General features: G+C 42.6%; 2 protein-coding genes and 1 long non-coding RNA gene across 3 annotated transcripts; 1 reads left to right on the forward strand and 2 right to left on the reverse strand.

Moving 5' to 3' along the window:
- Positions 1-2350: 2350 nt before the first annotated feature.
- On the reverse strand, positions 2351-16494 carry LOC126982655 (ribosome biogenesis protein bop1-A-like). The gene is made up of 14 exons (XM_050834917.1): positions 16329-16494; positions 14132-14708; positions 13440-13572; positions 12718-12922; positions 12171-12336; positions 10900-11000; positions 9996-10070; positions 9145-9301; positions 8135-8353; positions 6405-6508; positions 5619-5792; positions 5148-5293; positions 4797-4943; positions 2351-3233 (listed from the first exon to the last, which is right to left on the reverse strand). Exons 1-14 carry the CDS (start codon positions 16413-16415, stop codon positions 3080-3082), a joined length of 2445 nt encoding a protein of 814 aa, XP_050690874.1. The 5' UTR covers positions 16416-16494; the 3' UTR covers positions 2351-3079.
- Positions 5800-6397, forward strand: LOC126982656 (uncharacterized). The gene is made up of 2 exons (XR_007735283.1): positions 5800-6181; positions 6252-6397. It is a non-coding gene; the product is annotated as an uncharacterized LOC126982656 (long non-coding RNA).
- A 2743-nt stretch (positions 16495-19237) lies between the features above and the next one.
- Positions 19238-22796, reverse strand: LOC126982657 (NADH dehydrogenase [ubiquinone] 1 beta subcomplex subunit 4-like). The gene is made up of 3 exons (XM_050834918.1): positions 22613-22796; positions 21176-21319; positions 19238-19424 (listed from the first exon to the last, which is right to left on the reverse strand). The coding sequence occupies exons 1-3, from the start codon at positions 22736-22738 to the stop codon at positions 19356-19358; spliced, it is 339 nt and encodes a 112-aa protein (XP_050690875.1). The 5' UTR covers positions 22739-22796; the 3' UTR covers positions 19238-19355.
- Positions 22797-23489: the final 693 nt, after the last annotated feature.

Consider the following 23489-nt stretch of genomic DNA (forward strand, 5'->3'; position numbering starts at 1 on the left):
TTCCTCCCATTTAACAAGAGAGAGAGAGAGAGAGAGAGAGAGAGAGAGAGAGAGAGAGAGAGAGAGAGAGAGAGAGAGAGAGAAATTCAACCCACTTTTTCCTTACGTCAGACATCTCTCATCTCCGTATAGCCTATTTCCATCTCTCTTTTCATTTCTCCCTTTTCATAATTGCTTCTTTGTTAACTGTTTTCTGCTTCTCTCTCTCTCTCTCTTCCTCCTCTTAACCACTTTTTCCTTCTCCTCTTAACCATTTTTTCATCATCTCATTAATTTCTTATCTTCGTCTTTGTACTTTTCTTTTCATTTTCCCTTTTCATATTTATCTTTTTTGCTATTTTTCTGCTTCCCTTTCTTTCCTTCTCCGTTTAACCAGCCATCATTTTTTTTTTATATCTACGAATTAAATGGCGTCTTCCTCTGGCGGTCAAGTCTTACAACCCCTTAACACGCTTCCCTTCCCTCGCTGACCCCGCAATTACATATGATAATGACCGCTGACCCTTCCCATAATCCCCTTTGATAGGCCTCTTCAACTCGATGACCTCAACTTTTTTTCTTCTTCGTAACTTGCTTCATTCGTCATCGTCTCTCGTCCATTCATTCTCCTTCTCGTCTTCTATACATATTTCCGTTTTATAATGCTTCTTTGCCGTCTTTGATATCAGCCATTTTATCGGGTGTAATTATTTGGTATCGTCTGTGATCTTTAACTTGAATTAATGTCAGTTATATTTTTTTTTTATCTCTCTTCCTCTTCTTTCATCTCTATTGTTCCTCCTCCTCTCTTTCCTCTTTTATTCCTGTTCTTCCTCTTCTCTTTTCTCTCTCGTATTCTTCATCCCTTTTTCTTTCCCCTCTATTCCTCCTCCTCCATTTTCTCCTTCCTTTTGGTTCTCGTTTCCTTGCGATCTCGTAATAGCCAAATACTTGTACATTCTCTTGTCTTCCGAGCTTTACTAATATGTCTTTTTCTCTTCTTCCTACTCAGTATTTCCCTTCTCTGTTCCTCTATTTCTCTACTACTTTTCATGCTCTACTCTTTCTCTTTTCTTCCTACTCCGCATTTCCCTCTCTGTTCCTTTCTTTCCCTTCTACTTTTCATGTTCTGCAATGTCTCTCCTCCCTTCTCCTTCGTCTGTATCTTTACTAAACAAACTGTGGGTCATATTTCGGCACCTGAAGCACATATATTTGAGGCCTTCGTAGAGTTTTGTGGGGCATTTCCAGGGGGGGTAGTTCCATGACCCAGGTGGTAGTTCGACCCTTCTGTACCGTGAACCTAAAAAAAACACTCATTAAACCCCGACTGATCTCCATTTCGACTTTTGAATTTAGGTGATCTGAGGGGATGGAAGCTTCTGATAGCACTGACCCTATTGTAGCTCATACTCTCTCTCACACTGTCATAGGGCCAGTTTCACAGTTCCCCATTATCGGTTAGTAAGCTCCCAAACCAATACCAGAGCCTTCGAAATTTCCTTGTATAGTGTCTGGTGTTTATATCTAAGTTCACAAATTTGACGAAACTATACAGGAAAAGTCTTGTGTATTTAGTGTGGCATCGAAGACCTCCCCGTTTTGGATTGTATGGGATTCTATAGTTTGGTTCGGGCTGCTACGAAGACACTGTGTTGGACTGTGAAATCGGCTACAAGTCTTGCAGCTCATCCTAACCGGCCAGTCATACCCCCTAGTGACTCGCCAATTACATATGATAATGCCCATCTTGCCCATGCTGTCCTGCCCATTCATGCCCCCCGTCACTGTGGCCTGCGTGGATTCTTAGCACGCTCCTCCTCCTCCTCCTCCTGTGCCCTTTTGAATTTTAGTGTCTCTTCGCTTTTCCGATATATTCCTTTCATTTCTCATATTTCTTTTTATTATTTATTCTCTTTTCCTCCTCCTCCTGTTCTCCTCTTTTCTTTCCTCTGTTCCTCCTCTTCTCCTTCCTCTCTCGTATTCTTCATTCTTCTCTCCTTCCTCCTCCTCCTCCTCCTTTCTCTTCTTCCTTTATCTTTAGTCTGCTTCTTTCTCCTCGCTCCCTTCCTTGTTTTTCTTCTTCAGTTTATCTTCTCCCTCCTCCTCCTCCTCTTCTTCCAGGTATTCTTTTCCTCCTCCCTGACTCCATCCCTCTTCTTTCTCCCCCTCCCCTTCTTTCACTTGACCTCCCTCCTCTTCTTTTTCAGTTATTTTGTCTTCCTTCTCCCATTTATTTTCATTCTCTCTCACTTCTTTTTCTCCCCCTTTTCTTCATTTCGTTCTCTCTCTCCTCCTCCTTTTTTTCCTTATCTAACCTTTCCTTTACACTGTTTTAAGAGGGAACCTTCTTACTACACAAACATCTAAAGCTTTTCATTCCTTTTATTAACAAAGTCTTAAATACTGTATAGTGACATGTTATTACTATGGGAGAAAGTATATCATGGAATTGTTTAGAAGTGCTGGCAAGGATTTATTAACAAGAATATTCACACACCTCATTTTCCTGTTCCATCCTTTTCCTTTTTTTTCCCCTTCCTATAGTATGTCTCTTCTCCCTTTTTCCTCTTCCTCTCCTCTTTTTCCCTCTCTCTCTTCTTCTTTCTCTAGGACATCTCTCTTCTCATGTCCTACTAAGTCTCTTTCCCTTCTCTTTTCCTCCTTTTCCCATCTCACTTCCTCCTCCTTATCCTCTTTATTTCCTACTATTTACCTTCCCCTTCTTTCTCTTTTTTTCCTCTCTATTTCCCATTCTTAATCCCCTTTTCCCTTTCCATTAAATCCACAATGTATTGCCTATGTTCACTGTTTTGTACACGGCATTCCTCCTCTTTCACTTTATCTAACCCAACTTCCTCCCTCCCTCCCCCCTTCTCTGACCCTAAAGCGCGGTTCACACGGGCAAAGTTTCCCTATGTTGCTGCCCAAAGTTGAACGGAAAATGGATACCGACACCGAGGAAGCTTTGCCCGTGTGAACCGCACTCGACTCAGCAAGGCCAGTACTTATGGAGCCACAGTCATCACAGCCTCCACACACCAAGAGACTTCCATGTCATTCTTCCCACAGGCAATGCAGCGGGCACTGTCTGGCCTCCTCAGTGCCACAAGCGGATGGTGGCGTCAGCCCCTGAGGTGAAGAGGAAGGGCTCGTAGGGGTGCCAAGCCACGTCCAGCACACACAGGTCCTCGAAGTGGGAGTGTCCTCGGAGCTCCTTCAGTGGCACCAGGAATGGGTCCTTCAGCCAGTCACTGTGGAGGTGAGAGTGGTTAGCAGTGCCAGGTGTATGCTGTAGCTGCGGGTTGTTCCCTGGTGCCCATCACTGTGTGTGGGACCCCAAGTCAAGTAAGTAAGGATGCTAATGATTGGTGGTTGGTGGGAAGGGTGTCAAGCATTGCTGTTGCCCAGCACACTTGCTTAAGTTCAGAAAATATTCATATTTCTTTACTTAGCTCACCTGTTACACAAGATAGGAAAACTCTGTTGAAATCATTGGATTGGGCGATGATTGTACAACTAAGACACTATTTTCAAAACTCAATAGGGTAAAAACAAAGTAATTATGGTGAGTAGAATTCTGGGAGTAATATTTAATGTTTATACCACCTTTTACTTATTGATATTTTCAGCAATTAGTAAAGTCTAACAATGAAACGCATGTTCTCGTACATAAAATCCTCGATTACAATGGTACTGTCATATTTTAGACAAATATGAATATTTTCTGAATCTACACGATTGTGCCGGGCAACACAGATATCAAACATCCTTGTCTGCTAGGGATCCAGACACTACTGGGATCCCTCCTGCTGACGTGAAAGGACTACAGTTGTTGGTGCTTATTATAAAAGCATGCTTGGGACCCACCTGATATATATTAACCCCTTCACTCCAGCAACACCGATGTCAGTGTCACCTTATGGAAAGGGTTAGTCCTTTTCTAAACCTCTTAATCCTCTTCTAAACCTCTTAAAAGGAAATGGAAGAGGATTAAGAGGAATTTAGAGGAGGTTTAGAAGAGGATTAATCCTCTTCCATTTCCTCTTGACCCTTTCCATACTGTGACGCCGACGTCTGCGTCACGGATGGAAAGGATTAATGGTTTACTTTTTCAAATTTGTCCTCAGTATTCTCAAGTTTGATAAGATTCACAAGAAATAATGCAGCAAATTATTAGGGAAAAGTGTGTGTATAGGGGTCCTCAGGTTACATGGTCCTCGACCTACGACGGAACCCTCATAAACTATTCAAAAATCCTTGTTTTGACTTGTGACATTTGCGTTGTAATTATGAACGTCATGTATGAACTAGTTCACGACTGAGGCATAAGAATACGTCGTCACACAGCGCTTGACCGAGGAAGAAGGCAAACTCATTTCCCACTGTGCGCCATTTTGGCTTGTCACTCTCCTTGGTTTGTGTTCTTTTTCCATTGACTTCTGGCCTTCACTATGTCTCCCAAGCATAAGTTAGATTCTTCTGATGGCAGTGCTTTGAAGAAAAGTATAGGTGAGTGATTGAGGTGCTTATGGCACTTTGAATTGAGTGTTGGGGCTAACAGCTCCTTTTAATAAAGGGTGCGTTTCAACTTACATACAAAATTGGGTAACAACGTCATGTAGGAACAGAACTCGGTCGTAAGTCGAGGACCCCCTGTATCAAAACTTAATTCTGGAGAATGGTTCCAGATTGTTATCCACTAGAACTGGGAACCATTCAATGTGGTCAGTCTTGTGGCTGGAATGAGGCCTTAGATATGCCACTCCCTATGAACACTCATCCCCCCAAAATTTCTGGCATACTGAACTACTCACTTGTACACCATGCCATGAGACACGATGATCCTCCCCTCGTCCGACACAGAGGCAAACAGCGGGTACTTGCGGTGGAACGCCACTCCTCGCACCGCCGCCTTGTGGAACCTCAGCACATGTGGCGTCCTGGTGCACTCCATCTCAAACCTGGAATAGTAGTAATAATAATGATAATGCCTCAGTGGGACAATAATATACAGATCAAAACAGTCCTTGGTGTGCCCTATGGAAGTAATAATAATAACAATAAAGAGAAGATTCTATGAGTAATGCCTAAGTAAGGAAAGATTTTATATGTCAAGACAACACATGAAGTAGGCCTTGGTGTGCCCTGAGGAAGAGCTCCCTTACCAGTTCAGCTTGCGGTCATATCCTCCAATGAGGAAGTGTTCTCCGCCTGGATGCACGGCGATGGAGGACACCCAGCGGCTGTTTGCCTGCACCTTCTTCAGCATCCTCTGCTTCTGGAGGTTGTACACGCGGATGTGGGTCTGGGTCTGGGGAGAGGCACGAGTCAAGGAAATGCTCTTGTAGATCATATGTTGTGTGTTCGTGTGTGTGTGTATGCAAGAGAAAAAGTCTGGGGAGGCATTCTTGTTATGTTGTTCGTGGCTTATTAGAATAACATCAAATTTTTTACACTCAAACTTATATTATACTTACACTGTACCATTTACTTATACAATTCTTATACTAGCTATACAAATTGAGGTTTCTTTAAGTGTTCATTTCTATACACCACAAACACTTGTAATAACCGACATCACTAACATTAGCAATTTTGTTACAGATAATGACAGTGATGATGCCCTGTCCACTTACTGCCACGTAGAGGAAGGGGAACTTAGGGTGGAACTCGATGCACTGGACCCTCCCCTTGCACTTGTTGAAGGGGACCTGTGAGCGCCAGCGACTCAACTGGTGCATCATGACGGAGCGGTGGTCGCCCTCCGGGATCATGGTGGCAAAATAGTCGCCTTGCTTATGCCACACAATCTGAAAAAACAATATTATATCAGTAAACACCAAGACCCAGCACAAACATTAGAGGCAGCACATATAGTTGATCCTTTTCTTCTTGAGATGCTGAATGCTGGGGTGGCGGTATAGGGAATTATCAAGGGGTTGTGTACTTGGTTCATATAAAACAAGATCCAGCAAGAACGTTAGAAGTACTGTGCTGGGTTGATCCTTCTCATCTTGGACCCTTGAATGTTTGGTGGTATTGTAGAGAATGATCATAAGGTTGTGTGTGTATGTGTTTGACCATCCTGAAGTGCTCCAAGACTATCCTATTGTAGAGAATGATCATAAAGTTGTGTGTGTACCTGTTTGACCATCCTGAAGTGCTCCAAGACTATCCTATTGTAGAGAATGATCATAAGGTTGTGTGTGTACCTGTTTGACCATCCTGAAGTGCTCCAAGACTATCCTATTGAAGAGAATGATCATAAGGTTGTGTGTGTACGTGTTTGACTATCCTGAAGTGCTCCAAGACTATCCTATTGTAGAGAATGATCATAAGGTTGTGTGTGTACGTGTTTGACTATCCTGAAGTGCTCCAAGACTATCCTATTGTAGAGAATGATCATAAAGTTGTGTGTGTACCTGTTTGACCATCCTGAAGTGCTCCAACACGATCCGGTAGCCCTTGGCCCACTCGTCTGGGGTGGGCTTCCTCCATGTCACAGCCGTCCGCACACGCTCCGGCTCTGGAAACAGGCAGCGATTTGAGAGGTTTTTTTTGCAGTAAAGGAAGCCGCTCTTGGGCAAAGTAGAGTAGACAGCAAAGCCCACTGAACAAAGAATTAAGCAAGCTATGATCATGTATGTCTAGGAATGAAACAGTCAGGCTCAATGAACGTGTTACGTTCAAAGAGAAAAACAGCGATCAAAAGCGATGTGACCATTTTGATGAGTGTTCTAGAGTCAACTGATGAGGGGAGGCAGCCCTTTACCTGCAACACAAGAGGCTACATTCCTTCTCACCTCTTACAACACACACTATACTAAGGAGACACAAATAGTTAATCCCTACATCTCAACTATACTAAGGAGACATGAATGGTTAATCCCTACATCTCGACTATACTAAAGCCGTGTCCACACTATCGAGCATGCTCGACGGGCAAACAGTGATACCAGATCACAATAGGTAGTGAGAATGAGGGTTGATGACGTCAGAAGCGGGAAAACCACAGGCAGGGATCTGGCAACAAACAGTGCTACCAGATGTAGTTTAGCCCACAATAACTACTCTTTCACCTGGCAAAGACTGATGAGTGGTGTCAAATACAGGTTCATGGTTCAGTTTCACTCTGACCCTGCTGAAGAGTGGGGTGCGGGACCTGTCTCACCGTTGGAATACAACGCTGTCAAGTGTCATGGTATTTATACAAATATACAAAATATTTGTTATCTTAAAAACGAAACAATCTTAACGCTATATGACCTTATTGGATTATCCAATTATTTAATTAAATTCATATAAAGGTAGTAAATAGCTGACATATGAGAGGAAGCGAGAAGTGTTGAGAGTGTGTGGCAAGGTGCGGTGCGGGGCGGGGCTGACCCGCACCGCTCACCCCCCAATCCGCTAGTTCCTCCTGGATTGACTATAAGGGGACATGAATAGTTAATCCCAACATTTCAACTATACTAAGGAGACATGAAGAGTTAATCCCTACATCTCAGGGATACACAAACTTCAAGTCAGGCATAGTGAGTTGGAACAGGTCGAGCCAAACTTATGACAAATAAATTCGTGTGTTATATAAAAAAATTCAAAAATAATGCCAGTGTTTTTTTCTTTTCCTACACTGTCTGGCCTAACTCAACCTAACTAAAAGTATCAGCCTACATTTTACTGTAGGCTGTGTCTCGAGAGGTCCTTTCCATAGAGCAAGTCACATGGTGGACAGTGAGGGAGTGAGTGAGGGGTGAAATGACTAAGGAGGAGAGGAAACTTGGTATGCAGAAAAGATCTACCTAATCACATTCAAAGAGTAGGATAGATCAGTACTTTTGTCAGCAAGTGTATATAGTATAGCATGAGGAACCCTAAAACATTATTATTGAGACCTATGAAAGGACGTCAAGGGAAACTTAAAAAATTATATAGACCCTTAGTCCCTTCAATCAATAGTCTTGGATATGAAAAATAAGACCGTGGCAGTAGAGCAAGAAGAATAAAAAGGGGAGGACAAAAACAATACCTAATGAGTTAGCAGATGGGTGTTGACTACTGCTTTGAACCTGATGACAAAACATGCGTCCCTCCGCACTTCCCACTACAACCCCGGATCATACAAAACACACTGAGGTGACGAGTGACTTACGGACATAGTCTCCCTGCTCCGGCTCCTCCCTGAAGACGGCGTTGGTCTGCTGCACCACCAGCTTGTCCGTCAGGTAGGTCTCCGGGTTGAGGAAGATCACCTTGTTCTCAATCACCACGGCGAGCAGGAACAGCTTGCTGGAGGGGTTCCACGCCACCCACTTAACGGCTGCCTCAATATCAAAACTGCGCAGACAACGGCCGGTGCTGATCTCCCAGACTGAAAATAGGTTTGGCAAATTTAATTCCATAAGTATTTAAATTAGTAACCAACAACATGCTCGATAAAACTTCCTATCAATAATCACTAGCTAGTAAAATCATTTTACACAATTATCTAGCAACATAGAAACGAATGGTGATACAGAATCAAGTAACCCAACATGCATAGATAATACTTTGATTTTCTTTTTGTTAGACTGGCTATGGCTACCCCACACACAACCTGCACAATGCTCTATATATTATTATTAAACTTCACACAGTACATGGGCTATTAATCCAGTTATTATTTATTCATCATAGACATATTCACATGTTTTTGAAGCAAACACAGGCACTTGAGAATATGTACATCCCTCCATGACAAAGCTGAAAGGTAACCATCTTTGGCTATGGGGTGACAAGGGAGAGTTGCCAGATAGCATGTGATCAATATTTGCCTCCCAGAAATAAATGTCTTAACCACCACCCGGGGTTCCTGGAGGGTGTGGGGCGTCCCATCACCCGCGGTTAATAGGTTAACCACTTGACTGTGGATTTCCTACAAGAAGACATCACCAAGCTACAGGAATGGAACAAAAAGTGGCTGCTACAATTCAATGAAGAAAAATGTAGTCATGCCCCTTGGGAGGGTAAATCCAGCATACCAATACCACATGAGAAACACTCCACTATCCACCACAGAGGCAGAGAAAGACCTGGGAGTATATGTTACCAGGCTACCTGTGAAAGCCAGATCCGCACCAATCGCAGCGGACGGATTAAACAACAAACTTCCATGCCACTCACTTTTGACTGTGTGGTCGTCTGAGCCTGACGCGAGGTACTTGCCCAGCGGGTGAACTGAGATGGACCTGATGATGGAGCGGTGGCCCTTGAAAATGAGGCCCATCATGGTGGGGAACGGCCGCAGGTCCTGGGGCTTCGGCAGCACTGGGATGAGGTCCTGAAAAGGGTTTAGAGGACCATGAATTTCTTCATTGTAATAAATTTGTCTATGCCACTAATGGACTGGAGCCACCTCCCTGTGTCCTTCAAGAGCCTACCAGCACTATGAATATACACACATTTTTTCATAACAACAAAACAATACAGGGCACCAGCTGATGAAGTTAACTAAACTATAATAATTATACTAAAATAATTAATTTTACTATAATACCCATCATCAGATCAATCACAAGGAGAAAAAAACTATCCTGAGAGCCATTGAAAAACATTAACACAATGCACATCTCTTCTATCCTTCAGTGAAACACCGAATTTAAATGCATCTACTTCTACTTTAGCTCACATCACTGGAGATAAATGCATTATGTTACATTTTGCATTTTTATAATTCTAAGCAAGTAAGCATACAATATCTAAAACCATGTAAGTGCACCACTGAAAATATGTGCAAAGGTGGAAATATCTGAGAAGGACAACCTCAACCTTCCAGCCTCCCCCCACACCACACGGCCACCAGACAGACAGCTGCGTACACCCCCGCCTCACCTTGGACTCCGCCTCCACCCGCATCACTCTCTTCTGCAGGGCAATGTACAAATCCAGACACCTTTCAAACCTCCCAGCCTCCTCCCACACACACACACTTCACACGGCCACCAGACAGACAGCTGCGTACACCCCCGCCTCACCTTGGACTCTGCCTTCACCCGCATCACCCTCTTCCGTGGAGCAATATACAGGTCCAGACATCTCTCGAACCTCTCCTGCAAGTGTTAGAGGCTTTGTATTAATAATGTGTGATAAATGAACATGTAACTTGCTCAAACTATATAACTGCAACTGAATGGGTAAAAAAAAATAGCACATCATACTGCACAGAAGTCTTAATTAAAAAAATATATTGAACAGAACAATGAGGAATCCAGAAACTTATGGCAGGAATAAAACAAATGAAAAAAAGGATGATAAAACATGGAAACTTAAGTGATCTGCATTTATCAATCTGTGCACAACTTACACCTGTAGTAAATACACTCATGAATCTCTACAAACCTATCCCCACCTTTTTAAATTTTTTTCTTGGTTTACTGTCACTGTCTTATTCCTGTAGTAAACACATACACTCATGGGTCACTACAAACCCATCCCCTACTTTTTCATTCTTTTTAGTTTACTGTCACTCTCTTTTTAGATTTCATATCCACATCTGCGTATTAACCCGGTAGCAGCAACAGGCCAAATTTGTGGCTTTACCGTGTACCCACAACAGGCCAAATTTGTGGCTTTACCGTGTAGCAGCAACGGGCCAAATTTGTGGCTTTACCGTATACCAGCAACAGGCCAAATTTTTGCCATGATATAAACCCCCCAAAATAAATTATGCATAAACTGATCACAAATGTGTTGATTTATATTATGAAATGGTTTGTGTGAGTGATGATTTTTTTCACATTAATTCGCTTAGAGGGGCCTTTAAGAAACATGATCCCCGCAGCTACCGGGTTAAGACTATGTTTGGGTGTACATCAACTTTCTATTTTCCCTAGATGTCCTATTGTGGATGATAATAATAATAATAATGATAATAATCACCTTGATAAAGAACTGGTAGCCGGGCACCGTGCGGATACTCTTGTAGCGACTCCTGTTGATGGGGAGGTACTCTTGTGGCGGGTTGTAGGAGAGGCCGTGCCCTGTCGAGTCACACACAATAAACTCAAGTCACTCAGCCGCTAGACATGGAGGGCCACTCTTACAGTCCAATGCAGCAAGTTTGTAAGCTCCCTGACCTATCACAAAATACTACGAAAGTTCCCTATTGTGGCTCCAGTAATTGCCGTTGACAGAAAAATTAGGGGGAAATTTTTGGAAACCACACAAGAAATCTCATTGATAGTATCTGGTATTGAGTAGAAATGTCGGGAGAGGAAGGGAAGGAAGGAAGGAAAGAAAAGGAGGGAATGGATAAGAAGGAAAAAATAAAGGAAAGAAGAAAGGAAGGAAAGGGAGGGGGGAATGGATGAGAAGGAAAAAACTAAAGGAAAGAAGAAAGGAAAGGAAAGGGAGGGGGGAATGGATGAGAAGGAAAAAACTAAAGGAAAGAAGAAAGGAAAGGAAAGGGAGGGGGGAATGGATGAGAAGGAAAAAACTAAAGGAAAGGAGAATGGAAAGGAAAGGAAAGGGAGGGGGGAATGGATGAAAAGGAAAAAAATAAAGAAAAGAAAAAAGGAAGGAAAGGGAGGGAAGGAATGAAAGAAAATGAAGGAAATGAAAAGGAGGGTGAATATGATTTGCTTTGGGCGCTGACACCGACTTTATAAAACAACCAAAATGACCGATATAAAAATGGGAGCAGGGAGGATTTTAGGAAACCACACAGGAAATCTCTTCATTAGATTCTGGTGTTGAGTAAAAATGGAGAATATGGATTAGTCTGGGCGTTTACATTGACTCTGTGTTAGACTGTCCAACTGGCTCAAAGTGACAAGTTGACAACCACCCCCTCCAAAAAGATTACATGGTATGGACTTGTGTACTGCTGTTTTACGCTTCCCTTGATGCTCGTGAATAACTCTATACCCTGAGAGCACTTGTAAGCACTCCAGAAAGAGAGGAAAACAACATGAGACCCAGGCAGTGAAGGGCAATTTCAGGGAGTGCCGTTATGAAGCCAAAACTCCTGACCTTGATTTAGGCTATTTCCCTTTTTTATAGTAGAGGAAGCAGCTTGAGGGTAAAAAAATAAATAAATAAATAAATAAATGAAAAAGAAAAATATGCCTGCTAGGTGCTGCTCCCATAGAGAAAACAGAACAATAGGCCCAACAGAGAGGGTCAATTGCGGATGGAGCTGCATGACTCACCCGGTAGCTTGAGTCTGGGGGCAGCCATGTGGTTGTGGATGCCCCTGAGGCGGTCGGCGTTGGCCCAGAGGTCGTAGAACCGGTACTTCTCCTCCTTCTTGTGGGTATACTGGATCAGCCCACGCCGGATCTGCTCTGCTCTCCTTGCCACGTACGCCGCCTCGCTCTGCAGAGGTGTGCATTGAGATTAATATTAACAGTAATAATAATAATGATCATAATGAAGAAGTAGTAGAAGAAGTAAGATATGTAAAGAAAAAGAGGTAAATAATAATAATACGAAGAAGTAGAAAAATAGAGAAGGAAAAAGAAAATGAAGTCCACGAAAAAGAAAGAAGAAGAAAAGTAAAATTGGAAAAGGGAGACAAAACAAACAGAAAAAGTTGAAGGAGAAAAAGAAAGAAGACAACAACAACAACGATAAAGACGCTAACCTTTGAGGGAATGAAAGAAGAAAAGTAAAATTGGAAAAGGGAGACAAAACAAACAGAAAAAGTTGAAGGAGAAAAAGAAAGAAGACAACAACAACAACGATAAAGACGCTAACCTTTGAGGGAATGAAGGACTTCTTGCTCTCGTGCCGGCCGGAGAGCGGCATCTCCATTACCTCGTGTGTGAAGTGGTCAACCCACGGTGCGTACATGTCGTAGCTGCCATCAGGGACTTTGTGGGTCATGATGCGGTTCACGATGTCCAGGTCGGCATCACTCAGCCTCACGTCCTGCCCGGTCTGCTTGTCCAAAACGGTGCGGCTGGAAGAAGGATAACATTTTTTTTTTTTTTTTTTTTTTTTACGTTAAAGCCTGTAGCACCGGTAGGCTTTCGTATATCGTATATATAAATAAGTTACCATTGTATTCATTGACGCGGAGCACGTTTTCCTTTTCCATGGAGTCCTCAATTGTGAAGTGGCTGCACATATGTCATTTCAACATTAACACAAGAATACATGTAACTTGGGTGCCTATCCTATACCTGCACATTACTTCAGTGCTCATTTCTGTTGCACTGACCCTGGAGCCTGTGGTGCGAGAGAACTCATTACCCCGGGACACAGGACCAGTGTGACATCCAGGTTACCACAGTTTATATTCCTTAGGTTTCCCCAGGTACCCGTTAATCAACCAGCCAAAAAGAAAGGACGAAGATCAGGGTGAACTGTACGCCGACTCCCCGGGCTGGTATTTGAACCTGGGCCAGCAGATTCGTAGCTAGGCACGCTAACCACTAGAAGGCCGAGAACTCTCCCCTGCAGTCTCCCTAACTCACTTGAAGTCTGGGTTTTCCATCTTGTTGAGGAAGTTGTCCAGAGTGTCACCTCGCTTGGGTTTGACGATCTGCTTCCCGTCGAGGTCATAGCCGATGTGTGGGTATTCGTCGTACCACTTGATGGGAACGTTGCCTGTTGGGGGGAGGTGTTGCATGGTAAGAGAGAACAAAAGGTATATATGGTAATGGAAAACACAAAGGGTTTGGTAATGGGGAACACAAATGGAATGGTAATTGGAAACACAGAAGGTAGCTATGCCAATGGAGGACACAAAAGATACGGTAATAGAGAAAAAGAAAAGAAGTAGAAAAAGTAGAAGAAAAAGAAGAAAATAAGTAGTAGATGAAGAAGAAGCAGTAGAAAAAATAGAAGAGGAAAAGATATTCAAAAGGTATGGAGTTTTTCTGCATCAACACAAAACATCAATGACAGTACTTTTTCCTCCTCTTGCATAAATAAACCATGGCATAAACCCAGACACACAAAAAGTATGGCTATGGGGGTCACTAAAGGTATGGCAATGAGAAACACAAAACATATGGGAAGTTTCTGCATCAAAACAAAGCATTCATGTTTCCTTTACTGAAAAAAAGTACACTTGAGCAGTTTCATTTACTGTAAAAAATAAATAAATAAATAAATAAATAATATAAATATGAACTTTTCCCTCGCTAACATAAACCCGACTTACCTATTGTGTTGCGCAGATCTTCTTCATCCGACGAGTCTTCTGCATACTCATCTGGCACACTGGAGGAGGATGGGGCCGGAGCAATGCTTGGGGGTGCGGCAATGCTGGGCGAGGGTGTGGTAATACTGCTTTGGTCTTTGTCGGTACTGCTCGTATCTTTTCCCTTAGTGCTGGTCTGTTTACGTTTGTCATTAGTGGTTTTGTTCTTTACTTTTGTCACCTTCGTTTTAGTTTGTGGAAGGTCATCTATGCCACTGTCCCTGTCTGCTTTGACCTCAGCTGCTGTTTTACCTTTTATTTCTTTTTTACTTTTATTTTTGTTACTGGTTTCATCATCATCATCCTCTTCCTCATCAGCAAAGAAGTCATCCTCCTCCTCCTCCTCATCACTGGCACTCTCAACACCCTCCTCATCTTCATCTTCCTCTTCTTCGTCCTCTCCCTCTTCATCAAGACTGTCTGCCTCACCGCTGTCATTCCCCTCATCCTCCTCCTCACTATCATCTTCTATGTCACTGTCGTCGGGGTCAGATGAATCTCCGGCATCATCACCATTGAGGTTTCCCAAAAAACTTGGCTGAAAATAAAGAAAGTTACAGAGCTTCCCAACACTGACTTTACAGTTTGTGGCCAAAATATTTTACATACCTACCTAATTTGCTGCTAAAAGAGTAACCTATCGCTGCAAAGTACTTACCCATCGCCCCAAGGACAGTAGCTTATAGCCACCACACTAGTAAATAATTGCCAAGTTCACTGAAATGGTTTTGTAGCCATTTTCTGGTGATTAAGTTTCTCCTTCCTGCCTCACTGGACCCATTGTTTGATTTGTTGATGGGGTGTAATTTACAACAACATTTCAACTTATGATTTTGTAAATGAAAACTTTAAACCACATTTAATACGAAAATTGGGTGAGTGTGTCATGCCGTCATTTTGGGCCATTACAGGGGGTCCAAGGCAGCTGGTGTGACACAGGAGGGGGACCATGGGGACCGGAGTGACTCGCAGCCGCATTAACTTGCTTCCCTAAGTATAGTGCGATAGTGTATTGCAGTGAGGAGAGTTAAGTTATATTACTGTACCATTGAAAAGCCAAGTGTGTGAACAAACAGAACTGAGAGGACCGAGAGGAGGAGGACCTAAGAAGCGATAGGTACAAAGCATTACAGGTCAAAAGAAGATGTTTTACTGCTGCACCCTGACCTCCTGCCTCCCCTTGACAAAGATGATGAGGGTTACAGGACATGAACACAAACTTAACAAAACTAAAAAAATGACTGCTGACAAAAATACGTTTCCAGAGCAACTACTGGACAACAATAATAATGAGGCAACAAACGACACATTTGCCAAGAAACTTAACTGGCAAAAACTACAAAAATTAACCGACAAGAAAATAACAGTACAAATAAGTTAAGATTCGTTTTATCAACGTGCCAGTATTTCATTACCTACCTCATGAAACATCACTAGCTCTTCATATATCTTTTCTACAAACATTCAACGATCATAGAAATGCTTTTTAAATCAAATTCAAGGATTATTTTTTTTTTTTTCATGAAAGCGTAACCTCCTCTGGTGGCAGCCGCAGCAATGGTCCAGCCAGTGTTGCGAGAAATGCCTCCTCGCAGGGGGTGAAACACCCCCTGTTAGAGGTTAGGTTATGTAAAGTTCAGTTGGAGTAGTTTAACTATGGTCCCCCACCCTAAACCCCCGATTTCCCACGGGTTCCCCAAGTTGAACCTCTCTGCGAGCTATTTTGCGGTTGTGGTGGTGAGTCCACAAGACATTGAAAAGTCAATCATTTAGTGATTTCCGGAGAAAAATACTATCTCCATGATGAGCAACATCAAAAAACATACAGAATTAAAATGTTCTTGTCCAAGTTTGAGCAACGTTGATAAAACGAGTCTGTACCCAAATAACAACTTGGCGAAAACAGAAAAAGATGGAACTGACGATGAAAAAAAAATAATAAATACCGGCAAAACATTAGGGCGTCGTCTGAGCCTTATTACCTCCCTCCCCTGGTCCAAGTCCCTTCACTCCATACACCCTCCCTGAAGACCAGACGTGTGGCGGAGGGAAACACTGGCGACCCTCCTCCTGCTCAAGACCGACCCGCTGCGGCCCTTCCCTCCACCTGCTGCTGCCTTTATTCCACGCCTCTGCCTCCACTCCCTCCTCTCCTCACCTGCCCCGCATCCTCCTCGAAGACTGAGCGTGTGGCGGAGGCTATGGCGTCGTGTTTCCGCTTGGCACTCATCACTGCAGCGCTCATCGTCCCTCGCCGCCGCCGCCTCGTCCACGTGTGTCGCCGCGGCCCGGACCAAAACAAGGCGCCTTCACTAACGAACAAATTTACTTTTTAGCCTGATACCATGGTTTAATTCGACTTTTATCTCATTTTCTTCCTCTGTTATTTATTTTTATGCTTTTTTTTCTTTATTTTTACATTTTCCTGCTTTTCATAACAATATACTACGCCTTCACTACTGCCGGAAATTTACTTTTTATTCTGTTAGTGTATTTGGATTCGGCTATTACCTCATATTTAGGCGTTTATTTGATTCTGATGCTTTTTATGTCATTATTTTACGTTTTATTGAGTACTATGGGTGTTACGCCACTGCAGTCCCTTTTCTTACTTTAATCCATTTTTTCTCCATTATCTTCCTTCGATCATCTCTCTCTCTCTGATGGCCCCTTTAGTTAGGCCTTTAATTCATGTCAGCTGCTCTTGTACCTATTAATGGAAAGAAATCAACAACTCAATCAATCAACAAACTCTATATCATTCTCTACACCTTAGTATAAACTGTATGCCACATATCCTACACACGTATTACTATAAAAAAATATATATAGTTGTACAATCACACTAGCTATATATGTCCTGCCTCGGGTTGGGATAGCATAATATATGTTCCTCCCTTCGCCTTCGTTGTATACCTTAAAAAATAAACTATCTAATCAATCAATCAATATAAGATTATTATCATATCATTACTATTCTCCAAATCTCTTCCAGCATTTTTTTGTTTTGTTTCCTCTCGTCAAACAATACCAGCAGCACTATAATTCCGGTCCCTCCCTGTTCTTTCAATCTCTTTATTCACCTCTCATCCTGCATCAGTTAATTACCTGTTATTGTCCTCCCGTTTCTTATTCATCTCTTTAAATATAACTGTCACGGATGGTCTCTCAGTTTTCATGGCCATTTCTACTCATTGAGGGAACTGGTCTCTGGGTCTCTATATGTTTCTTTTATGCCCCTTCATGGATTCTAACACTACTACTACTGCTACTACCACTACTGCTACTATTACTACTACTACTATTACTACTGCTACTATTACTACTACTACTATTACTACTACTGCTACTACTACTGCTACTATTAATTACTACTACTACTACTATTACTACTACTGCTACTACTACAACTACCACTACTACTACTACTACTAATAATAATAATATACATTGGGTTACAGTTATTGCATATTCTGCATCTTAAACCCCATTACCTAATTATACTTAAACATAATTTTAATGTTGTACCAATGGACGTCTGCCTTCTCATCAGCTACTGAAGAATCTATCCAATGTAAATAAGTTTGGTCATGGTACTGCACATAGAATACATTAGAAGAACATGAACTGCTAATATTATCATCATTATTATTACTATTGAGATCCATGAAAGGGTATAGAGGGAAATATTATGATGTAGGCCCAACCAGAGTCCCCTCAATGAGCAGACATGGATACAAAAAATATAAGACAATTGATATTTGCTTTAACCCCTTGACTGTGGATTTCCTACAAAAAGACATCACCAAGCTACAGGAGTGGAACAAAAAGTGGCTGCTACAATTCAGTGAAGAAAAATGTACAGTTATGCAGCTTGGGAGGGGAAATCCAGCATACCAATCACATGGGAACACTCCACTATCCACCACAGAGGCAGAGAAAGACCTAGGAGTATATGTTACCAGGCTACCAGTGAAGGCCAAATCTGTGCCAATTGCAGCAGACAGGTTAAGCTTATCAACACCACATGATTCTTATGCTATAAGACTACACACATTTCAGAAGAGACAAAAATCAGCGGTCTAGAGTTCAGGCAGTGGAATTGAGTTATTTGAGGAGTGCTTGTGGTGTGAGTAGAATGGATGGAATGAGTAATGAAAGTGTGTACGAGCATTTTGGAATGTGTCACATGGGTGAAGGGAAGAAGTGTGGAGTGGTGGAAGAAGTGAAGCGACAGACTTTAAAGTGGTTTGGCCACATGGAGCGAATGGAGGAGAGTAAGATGACCAGAAGGGTGTGAGTGGAATAGAGGGAAGGAATGCTAGAGGACGACCTCCAGTGAAATGGAGAGATAGGGTGCGGGAGTATGTTAGAGAGAGGGGGGAAAAGATCTTTGAGAAACTTTGAGCAGGCAAGGAGGGAGTGTCTGAATAGAGAAAGTTGAAAACTTTTCTGCCGTGGCCATCCCCTGGTGGGAGCTCCTAGGAGCAGGCGTCAAAGATGAAATGATGATGATGATGACAAAAATCAGCTAAACTTCCCAACATATGTTCACAGCTACTGAATATCAACAGTAAGTATTTAGGTGCCCTGTTTTTTGTGCCCAAGTAAAAATTAGTTTTGTAGTCTGAATACATTAGTAGTCTTAATCATAAACTGTGTGTTCATAGAACTTCCACTTCATTATAACTATTAACCTGTCTGCTGCAATTGGCATGGATTTGGCTTCACTGGTAGCCTGGTAACATACACTCCCAGGTCTTTCTCTGCCTCTGTGGTAGATAGAGGGGTGTTTCCCATGTGGTATTGGTGTGCTGGATATCCCCTCCCAAGGTGCATGACTACATTTTTCTTCAGTGAATTGTAGCAGCCACTTTTTGTTCCATTCCTGTAACTTGGTGTGTCTTCTTGTAGGAAATCCACGGTCAAAGGGTTAAATACATTCACAAATCTGGTAATCCATAATATACTATAAAATAAATTACCTGTGAAGTGAAACATACATAAAATTATTGGATATACGTACTAAACATACAGTACACCTCACAAGGTCCTCAACTAAAACACTTTATATAGTTTTTATTTATTAAATAATATTATACAGACTGTACAGCTTAGGTGTTAAAACCAGGGAATCTGAAATTACAAACTATGCACTATTAACAAAGTCACCTAAGGCATTCATTTAGTAGAATTTGTAGTTCCTGTCAGCGTACGATATTTGTCCCGACCTGCACTTTGCCTCAAACTGGTCCTGAAAGAGAAAGGATATAAACATTGATGTGTAACTCTGCAATTTCAACACTCAAGAGAGAGGGGAGTATCAATACACCTCTCCAAATGACTCCAAATGTAAGTATGGATATGTACAAAAGGAAATAAATGTTTGTATTTCTTTGAATGTAATTAAAACTATTGTCATTATGCTTTAAAACCCAATCATTTTAAAACAGAAAATCCCAATAGGCTTTAACCTGGTGCCAGCAACAGGTCAAATTTGTGGCTTTACCATGTACAGCACCGGGCCAAATTTTTGCTATGATATAAACCCCCCAAAATCGATGATACATAAACTGATCACAAATGCTTTGATATATATTATGAAATGGTTTGCGTGTGATGATTTTTTGTCATTTTTCTTGCTTAGAGGGACCATTAAAAAAATTTATCCCAGCAGCTACTGGGTTAAAGCAGTCTATAAAGTAACCAACCTTGTATCTCTTTTGAGGACCCACCCATAGCCAGGGATAAAAAACTTACTCTGAAGTACATATGAGATCCTAAGAGGCTTTGTAACAGTACAAATAAACTAACCGTGGCTCCTGATAAGCTTTAAAACAATATGTTCACTAGCCTTGTCTTTCTAGAGCAGTGGTTCTTAAGTTTTTCAACCTCGATACCCCAAAGTTCAACTCCAAGTCAACCGGATACCCCCCTCTTCAATATTAGCCTACTACAGGTAACTCTCGATTTACGCGAGTATTGTGTCCTTGAAGAGGCCGCGTAAATCAAAAACAATGTAAATCAAACAAGAGGTAGATTTGTATCGAAAAATAAATATTCACTTCATTCAGTGGAGAGAGAGAGAGAGAGAGAGAGAGTATCCATATCACCGAGATATCCACTCAGACACTCAGTCTTAGCCTCACTCGTGTGAGGAAGAAATGAGGGACATCATGAGCGACTGGCTAGTATCCAGTCCAGTTCAGTCCAGTAGTGGGCGTGGGGTTGCCTTTGTATCGGTACCGAGCAGTCTGGTACCGGTACCGTACCGTATAGCTGGTACCGGTACCAGTACCTGCCTACCCCTATTGTTGAGTAGCGTGGCAGCGTGGGTACTGTATTGTTGTTCAAGTGGCGGTGTGTGAGAGAGAGAGAGAGAGAATATCCATATTGCCGAGATATCCACTCAGGCACTCAGTCTCAGCCTCACTCGTGTAAAGAAGAAATGAGGGACACCATGAGCGACTGGCTAGTATTGGTACCAGTACCGAGCAGTCTGGTACCGGTACCGTACCATATAGCTGGTACCGTTAGTACTGGTACTGGTACCTGGTACCTGCCCACCCCTATTGTTGAGTAGCGTGGCAGCGTGGGTATTGTATTGTTGTTCAAGTGGCGCGTGGGAAGAAGTGAGCTCAGCTGTGTGGCCGCGGCGCTGTGTGAGTCCAGTTGCATGAGACATCTGGTGGCCAATCCATAAAATATCGCGTATAAGTGAAAAAATGTGTAAATCAAACATTTCTTTGGATTTTGGGCCCAGCGTTATTTAAAAAACGCATAAACCAAACTCGCGTAAATCGAGAGTTACCTGTACTCCCAACTTTTAAATTATAATTTCTTGTAAAAAAAGAGAAAACAGGACGGCTATGAACCTATAATCAGGGAGGAGAGGGTACATGATCATCGAGTGGGAGAGATTCAAAGCCCGTCCAACCCCATAAAGGGAAACTAAAACAATAAATTAAAACAAAAAAGAGGAAATGAAGACATATATTTACTAACCTTGTCTCTCTTGAGGAGCCAAGCATAGCTGGCGATGGGGACGACTATTGCTAGGAAGCCCAGCAGGGAGGCCTTGGGGGTGGGGCGGAAGAAGTCGTACTGCGTCGCCCGCATGGACATGAAGCGCTGGACGGCCGGGTCAAACTGTGCAGGGAGGAGGAGGGAAAGGGTGAGGGGAGGAAAACGCTATTAGTTTACTTATGGCTAATCTAAGTGATGACGATTCTCTCTCTCTCTCTCTCTCTCTCTCTTGCCCTCAGGATTAGTGAAGGAAATTATAATTATAACAAAAATAACAGTAATGAGTGTTTTCCTTAGGTTCACAGTACAGAGGAAGGGACAAAATACCACCACGGTCATCAACTACTCCTGGAAATGCCTAAAACGCCTATGAAAGCCTTGTCAAATATGTTTCCTTAGGTTCACGGTACAGAGGAAGGGACAAAATACCACCAGGTTCATTAAACTACCCCTGGAAATGCCTATGAAAGCCTTGTCAAATATGTTTCCTTAGGTTCACGGTACAGAGGAAGGGACAAACTACCACCAGGGTCATTAAACTACCCCTGGAAATGCCTATGAAAGCCTTGTCAAATATGTTTCCTTAGATTCACGGTACAGAGGAAGGGACAAACTACCACCAGGGTCATTAAACTACCCCTGGAAATGCCCAAAATGCCTATGAAAGCCTTGTCAAATATGTTGCCTTAGGTTCACGGTAGAGGAAGGGACAAACTACCACCAGGGTCATTAAACTACCCCTGGAAATGCCTATGAAAGCCTTGTCAAATATGTTTCCTTAGATTCACGGTACAGAGGAAGGGACAAACTACCACCAGGGTCATTAACTACTCCTGGAAATGCCCAAAATGCCTATGAAAGCCTTGTCAAATATGTGTTTCTTTAGGTTCATGGTACAGAAGAAGGGTCAAACTACCACCAGGGTCATTAAACTACTCCTGGAAATGCCCAATATGCCTAGTCAAGCCTTGTCAAATATGTTGCCTTAGGTTCACGATACAGAGGAAGGGACAAACTACCACCAGGGTCATTAAACTACCCCTGGAAATGCCTATGAAAGCCTTGTCAAATATGTTGCCTTAAGTTCACGGTACAGAAGGGACAAAATACCACCAGGGTCATTAAACTACCCCTGGAAATGCCTATGAAAGCCTTGTCAAATATGTTGCCTTAGGCGACGAAATGCTTTAGGATATAACCCAAAAAAGACCGAGGCAGAAAGAAGGACGGTGAGTGGCACAGTGCCCCGGCCTGGCCCTCCCCTCCTCCTCCCTGCCCCCACGCTCCCCTAGTAAAATATGTGTACTTGGGCGCTGAAATGATTAAAAATATACCCAAAAAAGACCGAAGCGCAGGACGGTGAGTGCCACAGTGCCAGAGAGCCCCGGCCCGGCCCTCTCCTCCTCCTCGACTCACCAAGTATCCAGCCTCTCCTGAGCCGTGGCGGTGCGGGTTGTGGACTTGCTTCTGGAACTCCCGCTTCATCGCTACCTTGAGGGCCGCCCGCTCCCGGATGGCCTCGGGGCTTCTTGGGTCAGACATGTTGAGGGCCGTCCGTCTGGCTGCCTTCTCCTTCCTTCCTTCCCACCGTTGCCAGATTATCGTACTCAGAGCTTGATTGATAGTTAAGTATATACCGGTTTTTAACGCCTAACTATTGCCAAGAAACATCAGGATCTAACTCTTTTAACGATAACTATAAGTGAAGTTTGTTATCAGAGCCCAGAAGACAGTTTTGTGGTAGAAAGTCGGGAAATATGAGCGGCTGAGTACGACAATCTGGCCTTCCCACCGTTACCAGATTATCGTACTCAGAGCATAATATTTACTTGGTTTTTAACGCCTAACTATTGCCAAGAAACATCAGGATCTAACTCTTTTAACGATAACTATAAGTGAAGTTTGTTATCAGAGCCCAGAAGACAGTTTTGTGGTAGAAAGTCGGGAAATATGAGCGGCTGAGTACGACAATCTGGCCTTCCCACCGTTGCCAGATTGTCGTACTCAGAGCATAGTATTTAGTGTTTACCGGTTTCTGACGCATAAATATAGCCAAGAAACATCAAGAATTTACTATTTTAACGATAAATACAAATAAATCTCGCTACTGGGTACTAGGAGACAGTTTTTGGGTCGGAAGTCGGTATTTATAAGAGGCTGAGTACGACAATCTCCGAGTCCTTCCTCCAACAGACCTCAAGGATCACTGCTATAGAGTTTATTTCTATTTCTATTTTGAACAACCAACTCGGACCATTTTGAAATACCAACTCGGACCGTCATCTCAACCAAC

Source organism: Eriocheir sinensis, chromosome 51 (assembly GCF_024679095.1).
Source record: "Eriocheir sinensis breed Jianghai 21 chromosome 51, ASM2467909v1, whole genome shotgun sequence".
Classification (NCBI taxonomy): Eukaryota; Metazoa; Arthropoda; class Malacostraca; order Decapoda; family Varunidae; genus Eriocheir; species Eriocheir sinensis.

What these genes read in the sequence shown, in the direction of transcription:
- LOC126982655 (XM_050834917.1), bottom strand. Translation starts at nt 16,415, where the DNA reads ATGAGCGCTGCAGTGATGAGTGCCAAGCGGAAACACGACGCCATAGCC. An exon ending in AGTCCTTCATTCCCTCAAAG is followed by an intron (nt 12,337 to 12,717) that starts GTTAGCGTCTTT and finishes ACACCTCTGCAG; the next exon opens with AGCGAGGCGGCGTACGTGGC. An exon ending in GGGTGAAGGCAGAGTCCAAG is followed by an intron (nt 9,302 to 9,995) that starts GTGAGGCGGGGG and finishes AACCCTTTTCAG; the next exon opens with GACCTCATCCCAGTGCTGCC.
- LOC126982657 (XM_050834918.1), bottom strand. Translation starts at nt 22,738, where the DNA reads ATGTCTGACCCAAGAAGCCCCGAGGCCATCCGGGAGCGGGCGGCCCTC. An exon ending in CAGGAGAGGCTGGATACTTG is followed by an intron (nt 21,320 to 22,612) that starts GTGAGTCGAGGA and finishes CTCCCTGCACAG; the next exon opens with TTTGACCCGGCCGTCCAGCG. An exon ending in GGCTCCTCAAGAGAGACAAG is followed by an intron (nt 19,425 to 21,175) that starts GTTAGTAAATAT and finishes TTTCTCTTTCAG; the next exon opens with GACCAGTTTGAGGCAAAGTG.